This window comes from Pan troglodytes, chromosome 8 (genome assembly GCF_028858775.2).
Source record: "Pan troglodytes isolate AG18354 chromosome 8, NHGRI_mPanTro3-v2.0_pri, whole genome shotgun sequence".
Taxonomy (NCBI): domain Eukaryota; kingdom Metazoa; phylum Chordata; class Mammalia; order Primates; family Hominidae; genus Pan; species Pan troglodytes.
The window spans coordinates 50,087,397-50,100,940 of record NC_072406.2 but is presented as its reverse complement, the minus strand read 5'-3'; the positions used below and the strand labels follow the sequence as shown (position 1 = coordinate 50,100,940).

Below are 13,544 nucleotides of genomic sequence, written 5' to 3'. Positions count from 1 at the left end.
CAGTCTGTCCGTTCTCAGATCTCCAGCTGCGTGCTGGGTGCTGGGAGAACCACTACTCTCTTCAAAGCTGTCAGACAGGGACATTAAAGTCTACAGATTCTGCTGCCTTTTGTTTGGCAATGCCCTGCCCCCAGAGGTGGAGTCTACAGAGGCAGGCAGGCCTCCTTGAGCTGAGGTGGGCTCCACCCAGTTCGAGCTTCCCAGCCTCTTTGTTTACCTACTCAAGCCTCGGCAATGGTAAGCGTCCCTCCCCCAACCTCACTGTCGCCTTACAGTTTGATCTCAGACTGCTGTGCTAGCAATGAGCAAGGTTCCATGGGGGTAGGACCCTCTGAGCCATGCTCGGGATATAATCTCCTGGTGTGCCGTTTGCTAAGACCATTGGAAAAGCACAGTATTAAGGTGGGAGTGACCCAATTTTCCAGGTGCTGTCTGTCACCCCTTTCTTTGACTAGGAAAGGGAATTCCCTGACCCCTTGCGCTTCCCAGGTGAGGCAATGCCTTGCCCTGCTTCGGCTCATGCTCAGTGCGCTGCATCCACTGTCCTGCACCCACTTTCCAACACTCTCCAGTGAGATGAACCGGGTACCTCAGTTGGAAATGCAGAAATCACCCATCCCTTTCTGCATTGCTCACGCTGGGAGCTGTAGACTGGAGCTCTTCCTATTCAGCCATCTTGGCTTCTGTTATTAATTCCTACTTTTCATGATTAGATGTTCAATTATTTGTGGCTTGTAATTCAGGGCATGTAAGCTTCTTTATAATTTGTAATAAAATTTATTTATAAATATATTAATTCATTAAATTGGATAACCTGATCATCCCCTGTTACTGAGCTCATCAATCACCCCAAGGGTTATACATTTTATAACAAGCCTAAGTTGTTAAGACAGTTGAGGAAACATAAAATATACAAACTTAAAACTTGCGTTATTTATACAAAAGTATTATATAGGATTTAGGGACCATAATTAAACAAATATTTTTTTAGGTAACATTTTTTGAGATTATAAACTGCCTACAACTAAATTCTTAACTAATTCTGAATTATAAACCAAAAAATCAAATCAAAGTTATATATATATATATACACACACATACACACATCCACACCCACATATATGTATATATGTAAACACATGCTATTTACACATTGCTTTTTGAATTGCCTTTTTTTTTTTTTTTTTTTTTTGAGACGGAGTTTCGCTCTGTCACCCAGGCTGGAGTGCAGTGGTGCGATCTCGACTCACTGCAAGCTCCGCCTCCCGGGTTCACGCCATTCTCCTGCCTCAGCCTCCCACGTAGCTGGGACTACAGGCGCGCACCCCCATGCCCAGCTAATTTTTGTATTTTTAGTAGAGACGGGGTTTCACTGTGTTAGCCAGGATGGTCTCGATCTCCTGACCTCGTGATCCACCTGTCTCGGCCTCCCAAAGTGCTGGGATTACAGGCGTGAGCCACTGCGCCCGGCCCCTTGAATTGCCTTTTTGTGATCAACACTTCCATAATCTTATGATAGCACCACCAAGGGTAGTTTACTATCAGAAGTCTTACCTGGATTGGTATTTTGATGATTTTTAGATAATTTTCGTATATATTCCATAATTTGTTCATGAATGCTATGTATAAAAATGTGATAAATAAAATTACCATTTTAACACTGACTTTATAAAAAACATTTACCAAATTTATTAAGTTCTTAGAGCATTTCAGACAATATCAGAACTAACATCAGAACATTACTTATTCCATAGACTTTAAGTTTGTAAGCTCTATGAACTTATTAAGCTTCTAACTAAAGAAGAAATAAAGTAAGATGAAATACTCATGCATTTAGGGCAGTATAACTCAGTAAATTAACTAGAGTTAGCTTGGCTTAATGGAAAATCTCCCTAACTCAGAAAAAGTCCTAGCACGGTTACCAACGGGTATTTTTTCTTGAACAAGTTGCTTCTCTTAGGCTCAATGTCTTCTAAAAATGAGGATTTTAGAGCCTTATTTCACTAGACTATTATAAAGATTTAATAAGATAACATTTTAAAAATGCTCAAAGAAATAGTGAAGCAATGAAATAATTTGTTCTTGAACCTAATTGCTGAAACTGTTTTAAAATCCCCAATAAAACCCAACGTGTTGGCCTGATGCAGTGCCTGATGCCTGTGATGCAAGCACTTTGGGATGCTGAGACAGGAGGATTGCTTGAGCCCAGAAGTTCATGACAACCCTGGGCAACATAGGGAGACCCTGTCTCTACAAAAAATTAATTTTTTTAAAAAAAGTGTTTCTTCATAGGTTATAATGTTCAAATGTTGCAGTTTTCTGTTATTAATTCCTACTTTTGGTTATTAGATGTTCTATTCTTTGTGGCATGTAATTCAAGGCATCTAAGCTATTTTATAATTTGTAATGAAATTTATTTATAAATATATTAATTCATCAAATTGGATAACCTGATTATCCTCTATTACTGAGCTCATCAATCACACCAAGGGCAGAAAACTAATAGATGTCAGCATCTGGCTTGGACTATTGTTACTCTTTATTTACCTCCTTAAACCTGAACCAACAAATCTTTGATAGAATGATGCTTAGTCACTATGATCATTTCCAGCTGCTGTGGAAGACAAAACCCACCACTGTTTTTTGTAAGTTCCACAAAGAAGATGCAAGTTGGTATTTTCTCATTTCTGAGATGCCTACTAACAGCATACTGCACACAAGATCCTATGTGTTACTCACCAAATCTCATTTCATACATCACCTTACATAAATATTTTTTGTATGAAAATCACAATTGCAATACTTGGTGTCACGCATTTTGCTTTGACACATCATTTCCTTGGAGCTAGTTAGAAAGTAGTCAAATGTCCTTTTGGGGACTGCAAGAAATATGCAACACTTCACAGATTTGTGTGTCATCCTTGTGCAGGGACGATGCTGATCTTCTCAACATTGTTTCAATTTTAGTATATGTACCACTGAAGCCAGCACAAATCCCTACTTTTATACCTGAAGACTGATCAATGATGGATGAGGCTTAGCTCTGTTAAATCTAACCAACTTACTTGAGATAGAGTGAAGTCTATTGAATGGCTTCATGGTAATGCAGAATTTGAAAATATTTTAAAAACTTGAGATAGAGATGCAAGTAGCATGGGAGATTTTTACTTTTAGGAAAAAAGAATCACTTGAGGGTATAACCACAAGTTGGAGCCCACTACAAATTTGGAAAGATGACAAGGGATCTTACGGAATAAGATGAGCCCTTCTGCTACTTACAAAATGGCACTACACAGGATATAAAGTGCCAGGGATATAGTTCTGGTAACAAAATAAAAATGGGTCTCTAATTTCTTCCTATAACATTACTTCAACCTGACTTACAGTTTTAAACTATCACAATTAATATTTGCAAGAGAAAATAGAAAAAAGTCATTCAAAGGATAACTTACCCTGAAGGTCTAGGCCAAGTCCAGGCTAAGATGTGGGTTTCACATCAGGTTTTGAGTGGAGGAGCAGGGTCAATTTGCTCACTACGTGTGTGGCTAAAGCTAAAAGTTCTAGCTGCCAGAGCAGGGTGCTGGTACTTTGGAAACAATGGCTGAGAATATGTATGTGAACTTTAAAAAACTGTAATAACTTTGAAATCTACATATGGATCACCATGAAGACTGAGGGATCTGTGTTAGTAAGGGCATCCTGGTCACAAAGGTCAATCATTACTAGACTGCAGGAGCAGTTTCAATGGCAACAATGCAGCAACAGAATCAATGGAAACAACAAAATAAAGAGAATGGTGATTTCTGCCCCCAATCCTTTTGACTTATACAAAAAGAATGTCTTCCTTGGATTTAGGGAACTCCTTAGATTTTTTTTAAAAAATTCAGGCATTTAGATATGGAAGACAGCCCCCAGAGGACACTATCAGGTTTTCTGCTAAAGTGGACACTTCAAGACCCAAATAACTAATTAGAAAAATCAAGTAGACAACATTAGGATCCCTAGGGATAAAGTTGTTGAAAGTCCTAAAATAAAGAATCCTGGACCCAATACTCCTTCTAACTAGTCTAGCTTTTTGCCTAGTTTCTGGCTGATGAAGTGAACTCACTGTAATCCAAAAACTACCTGAAACAAACTATAAAATCTCACCTAGCCTCTAAACGTAAACACTTACTGATGAAATCCACAAGTAACAGCATAATGTTCTGCAGTTACTCCACATATATCTGCAGCAAAGACGTCAACATTTTGCTGAAGAAGCATGCCAACTATCTCTGATGATCCATGACATGCAGCAAGCATGAGGGCTGTGCTAAAATAACAAAGAGATAACTTCATTATTATGAGCAGAACCAATTTAATATGTGCCTGTCATTGTAGAATTAACCATTTACATGTACCAACAAACAAGTATCTTGAGTGCTCAAGTGTTTATCCTTGTAAATCACCACCAAGGCTAAAAGGAAGGAGCAAAAAGATTCATGTCCCACTGGGATATGGCACACTAGAATTGGCTAATATAAAGTCCTTTGAGAGGCAAGAAATTATGCTCTGTTCACTAATCTAAAAGAGGCAAAGATTTAAATGAAAAATCATCTATTTCTTCCTTAGTCTGACATAATAGTTTATACTTCAAAATCAGCTAGAAGTCAGACAAGTGACAGCAATCTAAAGGCTTAAAACAATATTAGGAATAATGATATTAGTAGTAGTCATGCTAAGTTTAGTTAATGATGCTGATAAGAATGTATGAGACCCTGAATTAAATGCTGTTGATATTCATAATGTTACTTCAACACAATAGTCCTTAAAGGACATATTATTATTCTCCTTTTCATATAGAAAATCATACTTGGTATTAAGTAACGTTTGCAAGGTCACACCTATCAAGTGAAGAAGCTAGAAATTAAACTCAGTCTTGTGTGAATCAAAAGCCTATCTCTTTTCTCTTTATTACTCACCTATGGCTTAACTTAATTAACTAAAATTTTAATCCAATTAAAGATGTCTTTCTTCCTCTACCCATACAAATTAAAAATAAAAATACACTATGAATAAAAAAGGAAAAATAATAATAAATTCACAGTATCTGGTGATAGCAATTAATAGTCACGTAGGGATAACCTAAAATTAATATTCTTCAAAGAAAACAAGCAAACAGTCATCCTAAAGACAAAATGATTTTAAACTCCTATTTCTATTTAATTTTTCTTTTTTTTTTTTCTTTGAGACAGAATCTCGCTCTATTACCCAGGCTGGAGTGTGGTGGCATGATCTCAGCTCACTGCAACCTCTGCCTCCAAGTTCAAGCGATTCTCGTGCCTCAGCCCCCCGAGTAGCTGGGACTACAGGCATGTGCCACCATGCCCAGCTAATTTTTGTATTTTTAGTAGAAATGGGGTTTCACCATGTTGGTTAGGCTGGTCTCAAACTCCTGGCCTCAAGTGATCCAACCACCTTGGCCTCCCAAAGTGGTGGGATAACATGCAACAGCTACCGTGCCCAGCAAATATTGCATTTTTTAAAAAGTGTATAAAAAACAGAGGTTAGAAAAATACTATAAAAGTGTTAATCATTTATAAAGTAAACTAAAAAAGTTCATACTTCTTAAAACTAATACAGAACCACTTTAGAAGATAATGAAACCAAAAACATCAGATTACACATAGGAATCAGTCAATATAATAAGAGAAGATAAGTCCTACTATATACTGTTCTTTATGTTGACCAGTCCAAATAATTGCTTTTCTTCTGATAATTTGTATTGATATTTTCACATAATCTAACAATTTTAAGTAAATGTTATTAATTTAATATTTCTGACTTGAGTGTTATTATTCTAGAACACTACTCAAGTGTTTTTTAATAAAAAAAGAACTACTATACCATTTATACTTATTAACTGCATTCGCATTTGCATTTTTTATCAGCAAAAATTCCACAATTTGCTCACTTCTTTTCGTTATGGATAGTAAAAGTGGTGTGAGGCTAGCCTGTAAAATAGCAAAACAATTTATAATTCATGAAATTACATATTTCTCAGCTGAACTGAATACCTTATATAATATCTTATGAACTTAAACACATAAAATAGAAAGTAAATCAATAGCAGTCCCTTCTTTCTCCGTTTTCTGTGCTTTCCCATGCACTGCACCTTCCGCTGTAAATATTCAGCCTCTGCATCACCACATAACTCTGGTTATCTCCAAAAATCATTATATTGTAATGATTTTATGGTTTCCCATCTAAACCAAGAGCTTCTTGAGGGCAAGGGCTGTATCTTTTATTTCTATATCCTTAAACCCTAAGACATAGTAGTAAATATTTTGTTTTTGACTAAAGTAGTATTCTAATTTAGTGTTTCTTAAACTATATTCCAAAGAATAATTACCTTACCAGAAGCACTGTACCCCAACATATTCTACCATTATCTATGTTCAAGAAATATTATAAAACTGTGAATTAAATGTCCAGTATTCAATAAATGACTTGAACTTTGACTATTCCTTATTTGACAATATATTTTTGCAGCAGACATTAACATTTGACAAATTAGAATTTCAGGGATACAACTCTGAAAGCTTCCCAAGAAAAATGGAGGTTTCCTCTGGGTGATACAAACTCGCTTGATTCTCTTCTATCAATAATCCCAAGATCCCAGATGCCAATGTCAGGCACTCCTGTTCTACATGGGTCACTAAGGAAGCAAGTCTAAATTAAAAGAGATTGGCTTCAAATGAACTTTGATTGCTTATTATTAAATGGTCCATGGGGTTTCTCCTATTACAAGACAATAGAATTTTATCTCAGCTATTAGAAATTCAGTATAAAAGTTTATTCTCAATTATAATGATAATCCTAAAATTCTAATGCATATCTACTTCTTAAAATGCAGTAATCCATTTTTATTCTGGTTTCTATTGTAATTGCTATTTAATTTTTGGCAAAATATCAAAAATATTAATAAAATGGCTTATTAATGAAAGTTCTAACTCATCTATATGCATTCGCATAATAAAAGCCACTAAAACACTTGAATTTTAAGGGACAATTCTGAGGAGAAGGATATAATATTATCTGCAACATGCATAACCTTTCAAATATAACCATGATTAATCTAAAAAGGCTTAAAGGCATTCTAATAGAAGATGATTATTTATAGTTTATATACAGAAAAATCATTGTTTAAAAAGTCTTCTAAATTCTAGAAGTCAACCCCATTATTAATGAATTAATGTAAAATATAAACTTTATATTATAAATACCTATCAACTGTCTTGAATACCTTGAAATCTTTACCAAAATATACTATGAGAGAGGAATTGATAACTGAAGTATTTACAGAGGCAAAAGAGGTAAGCTGAGTAAGTGATGTAACTAGGTGGGCACAGTAGCAAACTGGAAACATATGCTTTGTGTAAAGCTAGAATGTCTTCTTAGCATACCAAACAGTCATATGGGCTGGAGACACCAGATTCAATCCTTTAAGAGGAAATCCAGATTTCTGCATGTCTCCTAAATTTTACATGTTGACTCAATTTATGCAGGCAATTTTTGCTTTCCTCTAGTTTTACACTAATTGGAAAGAAAAAAAAAACTTGGGTGGGAAAGAATATTTGAAGAAGTTTTTACCTTTAACACATTCAAATATTTATCATAAATGCAGAGAAAATCCATACTCTCTAATAGTTCTTCTAAAAACATTAATATTTAAAGTAAAATCTTAGACAATTAAGTTCTTTCAAACTATTTTCATTCAAGGAATGTTTGAGCTTCCAAATATAAAAAACCTTACATATGTTAATGTTAAAACAAATGGATTTCAAATATTTTGAAAATAACATTGGTTAGTGTCTACCTTGTTGTGCACTTCGATGACTGCACCATGGGACAGCAGTTTTGCCACCACTGACAAAATCTCACTATAAACAGCATAATGGAGAGCCGTGTTGCCATACACATCTATGAGATTTAGATCGGCACCAGAATCTATCAGAATATTTGCACAAGCCTCCCGATGGCATTGTAGAGCCTGTCAGTATTAAAGCAAGAATTATTGTAAATTGTATAATTTATAATATAAATTATTATAAATTATAAATTATAGGAAATCAAAATAAATATTCCACAGGTTTCAAAACTAGTTGTATTTCAATGAGATAAATTCATTTTTATTCTATGTATTTAAACCAAATCCATCTCCTGCTGAAAAATCTGGCTACTATTTACCTTCATCAGAGGTGTCCTGTGTTCACAATCAAGGACGTCAAGCTGGCACTTTCTGTCTACCAGAAATGTTACTACTTCCTCATGGCCATTGACACAGGCCCAGTGTAGAGCAGTCCTATGAGAGTGAGAGGAGTTTTTGGCAAAGTTTAGTCCACTGTCCCAAAACATACAATGAGTTATGTAACTGTAAACATTAAATACCACGCTCTTTCTCTGCCTTCAAAACAAATACTTAATATTCTCCTGAAGAAAGTACAACATTCATTTGCTCTCATTACTCACTACATTAAAGAAAGAGTGGCCTATTTGAATAGAAAGAGCTTGGCCTTTGGATTCAGTTCAACTCGGGCTTGAATATTACTTTAAGGTCTTTCACTTTCTAGCTGTCACTTAAACTTTCTGCACCTCAATTTTCTCATCAACAAAATGAAGATGAACACAGCAGTTATCTCACAGGTTATCACTATGATGCCTCAATGGGAATCTATGCAAAGTATTTTGAAGAGTTCCTAGCACATGTAACAGCTCAGTAATTGTTAGATATTATAATTATTACTACTACTTAACAAAGACAACATTTTAAGTAAAATGGTACAATTATGCCTACATTGTGGTGTGTTTTAAAGGTTAGAGATAACACTGTATTTTAATGATTCTAAGATGCTCAATTTCTCATATTTTAACATTTCTGACATTGAAATGCCACTTATAGTTCATTATTTATTACAACTATATTTGGCAGAAATTTAAACAATCTTTTATTGGTGCATAAAATAAGGAGGCATCACACAATTCACAGTGCCTTCCAAGAAGTGGAATATGGTATATACAACAGGACGAGGCAGTCCTAGTCACAGGATTAACACTGAAAGAAATGTTAGCTTTTAAGAGTACTATGCAAAAGGAAAGTTGAAATAAAGACAACAAATTATTAAAACAAAGTACTTCTTTAATATTTTTAAAGCTTCAAGCCAAAGAAAACTTGGGATTCAAATAAATAGGTATGGCTCATCTTATTCCGTATTTAGATTTACAGAATATATGTAAATTCATATTTAGATTTATAGAATGCATGTAAATTAGGTATTTCCAATGATTAATATTACTATTCAAAGCTATTATAAATTTCCAAAATCACGGTTGGTAGTTATATTTTACTAGTTTTTCACTTCAGAAGGGCTTTTTTTTGAAAGATGAGAGGAAAAGTTTCCATTGAGATTCAGTCCTAATACTCCAATTTTAAATCTCTCACTTTGCTCAGGCTGAGCAGGTAAATGTGAAATTTTTAAGAATGAAAGGGTCCTGAGAGTTAATAGAATGTAACTTTTACACAATAGGCATTCAGCTTACATGTGGTAAATGGATTAAAAGAATGGATCAATACAGTTGAGAAGTTCAATATCTTAAAAAACTGCTATAAATAAAGCACTTATATTTGCTCTTTTATTTTTCTAATAATAAAACTACACTAAATGATTAATCTGTAGTTATTGACGTATATGTAATAAATCTATATATAATAAAAATATGTGTCTAATAAAATGTACATGTAAATCAATAAGCACAGATAAAAAGATTCTCTTCTGAAGATGATAAAAGTTCACAGAATATACTAATCCACAAAAAATAAAAATTAAAACATAGAAAGTGAGAAACTATTTTTATCTGTGCAAAATTCACATTGCTGATCTTCCCAAAAATTATTTTATTAACAATAAACTTTTACTAATAGCATTGTACATGCTCAATGCATAAATCAAAGATAATAAAAAGGAAAAACATTTTATATTAAAACAAATGTCCTCAAATAACAAATTTTATATTTTGTACATAATTTCAGATAACACAAGACCATAGTCTATGTGTATGTATAGTCAAACTGAACTTTACCCTCACTTGGTTCACCAAAATACATTTTCAAATGTCAACATACTTCTGTATATATTTCTACCTTGAGTGGTCACATATTATCCCATGCTGTAAACTCACTGAAATGTATTTATAAAAGCCATTAAATGGATTCTTTTTAATACACTGATATTTTAAGAAGTGCTCAGAAAAGAAATTGCATGTATGTTTCATTATTTTCTAAAAATATTTTAGTATAATAGAATTGATCACTAATGGGCATATACAATTTTTAAAATATGGTACTTACCATCAAATTGTCTATTTGAAAAGTCATCTGCAACTTAAACTTTAAGGAGTACTATAAATATCACTGCTTTTTATCCTCACAAACTTTGTGGATAGAAAACAGTATTTGATTCCTTTTTTAACTTAAATGCCTTCTCTAACCAGGAACACTAAATATTATTTCCTGTGTGCATAGGTCAGTTGCAGATCTTAAAAAAGGACTTTGCCCAATTTTTAGATCTGCAATTTAGATCTCTAATTTAAATTTCCCAATTTTAAATTAGAGGGTTTTTTGTTGATTTGAGTGAATTCTCTATAAAGCGAAGATTTTTAAATCTAATATGTATACACACACACATACATATGTAGTAAATATTTTTACAAGTATGCTGCCCTTTATTTTTTCTCATATGCAGGGTGATTTAATTTTTGTTTTACTAAATTGCCCTTCAGAGTGCTTGCTTCTGAGCTTCTTAAAAAGGTTTTGTCAAGATAAAAATGTATCTGTGTAAATAGGCATTTATATTTTCTTCCGGTATTTTTATCATTTTGTACATTAAAAATTTTAATCTATATTCCATCAGGAACTTATTTTGTGGCACAAAAATCTAGTTTTCTCCAAAAAGCAGGCATTTCACTTAGGAAACTAATTCTTTTCCTGCTAGTATAAAGTGTGACCATTACCAAGTTCTAAATTCTTACATATATTTGGGTGTTTGTGGATTTTCTATTCTGTTGTATTTATTTACCTGTCTTTTCAGCTGTTAGTGAACAATTTGTTTTTTTTTTTGTTTTTTTTTTTTTTTGAGACAGAGTTTCACTCTATCACCTAGGCTGGATTGCAGTGGTGGGATCTCGGCTCTCTGCAATCTCCGCCTACCGGGTTCAAGCGATTCTCCCGCCTCAGCCTCCCCAGTAGCTGGGATTACAGGCACCCGACATCATGCCCGGCTAATTTTTGTATTTTTGTAGAGACGGCGTTTCACCATATTGGCCAGGCTGATCTTGAACTCCTGACCTCAGATGATCCACCCGCCTCCGCAGCCCAAAGTGTTGGGATCACAGGCGTGAGCCACCACTCCCGGCTCATCTTGTGCAAATTAATACCACATTTTGATATCTAGAAGGGCAAGACTTTTTTACTCCATTACAAAATATTTAAAATGTCATCACAATAGTAAAAGACAGCCTGTGTAATTTGAAAAATGTTAAAACGTTGATAACTTTATTTGGTTTATGTAAAACTGATAAAGAACTCGCATCTTGAGAAAAATGAGTCTTCTTAAATTCAAGAACATAAACCATCTTCCCACCTCGAAGTTTCCTTCTAAGGTCCCTCAGCAAAGAACATATTTACATAGACATTCATTGATATCAAAATGGATATTGGACTCTATCCAGAGAATTTTTAGCCAAGAAATACATATATTATGGGAATTATTTCATTACGCACCATTTCATAATGTATCTAACATTATCTTTTAAAACCTGTACATTAAAAGTAAAACCCTGTATGTACTTAATTTTGTGAGTTAAATCACTTTAAAATTCTCTACACAGTCCTCTGTGAGAGGAAGTGGGAGTGAAGGAGAAAGCAGCTAAAGTTTGGGGTTGATTTTAAGGTGGCATGGGCCCTCCGCCCTGCAGGGAGTCCGCATCCCAAGCCTGGGGGCCTGCCCAGGAAGAAGGCCTAGACCCCAGGGCCCAGGATGGCTGCCCCGCTGCCCGTTACTCCTCCACCTGCTCCCTTCTTCCCCAGGCCCCCCAGCCCCCGACTCTGAAGGGGCTATCCTCCCACCGCCGCCACCTCCTCCTGCAGCCCCGGCTCAGGCAGGGCCTGGTACCTCCTCTTGGCGTCTTGTATATTAAGGTTGATGGTCTTCTTCCTCTTTGTCATCTTCTCCAGCTTCCGGACTTGTCCCCGGGAGGCAGCTTTATGGATCTTTCTAAGATCCCCAGAGTGGACGATGTAGGAGTCGTTGCTGGTATAGACTAGCTGGCTGAAGGGGCTCGGGCGCTCCGGGCCCGGCACGACCTCGCCAGCGGCGGCAGAGATCCCCTCCATGGCTGCGGCCACCTGCTAGAGAGAGCCCGCGCCTCCCGATCGCCCTTCCCAGCCACCACCCCCCACCCCTCCCCAATCGCCCTCGCCCTTCTTCAGTCCACGCACCGCCTCGATACCCGTAAAAAGTTCTGTGTTCGCCAAGCTCTTGCACACTCAGGCCTCTCTCAGTAGAATCGCGCTGAGCAGAGCCGTTAGCCAGCAGCGCATGCGCAGCTCAGCAGGCTGAGGAGACACGCGCCCTGGCCGCGTTCTCCGGGCACCGCGTGCAGGTGGCAACTGCCGCTGAGGCACTGCGAGGCTGGCGGGCCTCCCTGGAGCGGAACGTGGGGGGCGCCATGCCACATGGCCCGCTTGACATAGCCGCCCCTGGCCCCTCCTCGACCTGCGATCCAGGAGCTGGACCCTGATGCTGGGCACGGTGCAGCCTCTTGGGTGGCACTGAGTGTCGGTTCCCGCCCTCCTGCAGCCAGGGACCCACCCCCTGACTTAGGCGCCCTGGAGGCTTCTGGCCCAAGGATCCGCGCTGCTGGTGACGCTGACAGGGTCGAGGTTGCAGCCCCTGCTGCCGCGTGCCATGTTCAGGTGGGAGCTGCACCTGAGTCCACGGTGGAGGCTAATCTTGTATTTTTTTTAGTAGAGACGAGGTTTCCCCATGTTGGTGAGGCCGGTCTGGAACTCTTAGGCTCAAGCGATCTGCCCAGGATCGCAAAGTCCTGATCCCAGGACTTTGGAAGGCTGAGCGGGGCAGATCGCTTGACCCTAGGAGTTCCAGAACTGCCTGACCAACATGGAGAAATCCTGTCTCTACTAAAAAAAAAAAAAAAAAAATACAAAATTAGCCGGGCAAGGTGGCACATCCCTGTAATACCAGCTATTCAGGAGGCTGAGGCAGGGAAATGGCTTGGACCCGGGAGGCGGAGGTTTCAGTGAGCCGCCCGTGGCCCCTCCTCGACCTGCGATCCAGGAGCTGGACCCTGGCGCTGGGCACCGTGCAGCCTCCGCGGTGGCACTGAGCGTCCGTTCCCGCCCTCCTGCAGCCGGGGACCCATCCCCTGACTTAGGCGCCCTAGAGGCTTCTGGCCCATGGATCCGCGCTGCTGGTGACGCTGACAGG

The 13,544-nt window shown here is 37.5% G+C and overlaps 1 protein-coding gene and 1 non-coding gene across 3 annotated transcripts in view; both read right to left on the bottom strand.

Moving 5' to 3' along the window:
* Nucleotides 1-13,316, bottom strand: part of ANKRD30A (ankyrin repeat domain 30A) — a 212,921-nt gene extending 199,605 nt beyond the window's left edge. For both annotated transcript variants that reach the window (XM_024346307.3, XM_054660997.2), the window contains exons 1-6: nucleotides 12,210-13,316; nucleotides 8,230-8,344; nucleotides 7,859-8,032; nucleotides 5,887-5,993; nucleotides 4,175-4,312; nucleotides 1,555-1,619 (exon numbers count right to left, since the gene is read on the bottom strand). In XM_024346307.3, the coding sequence (XP_024202075.3) occupies nucleotides 1,555-1,619; nucleotides 4,175-4,312; nucleotides 5,887-5,993; nucleotides 7,859-8,032; nucleotides 8,230-8,344; nucleotides 12,210-12,430 (820 nt within the window). In that variant the 5' untranslated portion in view covers nucleotides 12,431-13,316. The remainder of the gene's footprint in view (nucleotides 1-1,554; nucleotides 1,620-4,174; nucleotides 4,313-5,886; nucleotides 5,994-7,858; nucleotides 8,033-8,229; nucleotides 8,345-12,209) is intronic.
* Nucleotides 2,885-2,991, bottom strand: LOC112204619 (U6 spliceosomal RNA). Its single transcript, XR_002938295.1, has one exon. It is a non-coding gene; the product is annotated as a U6 spliceosomal RNA (small nuclear RNA).
* Nucleotides 13,317-13,544: the final 228 nt, after the last annotated feature.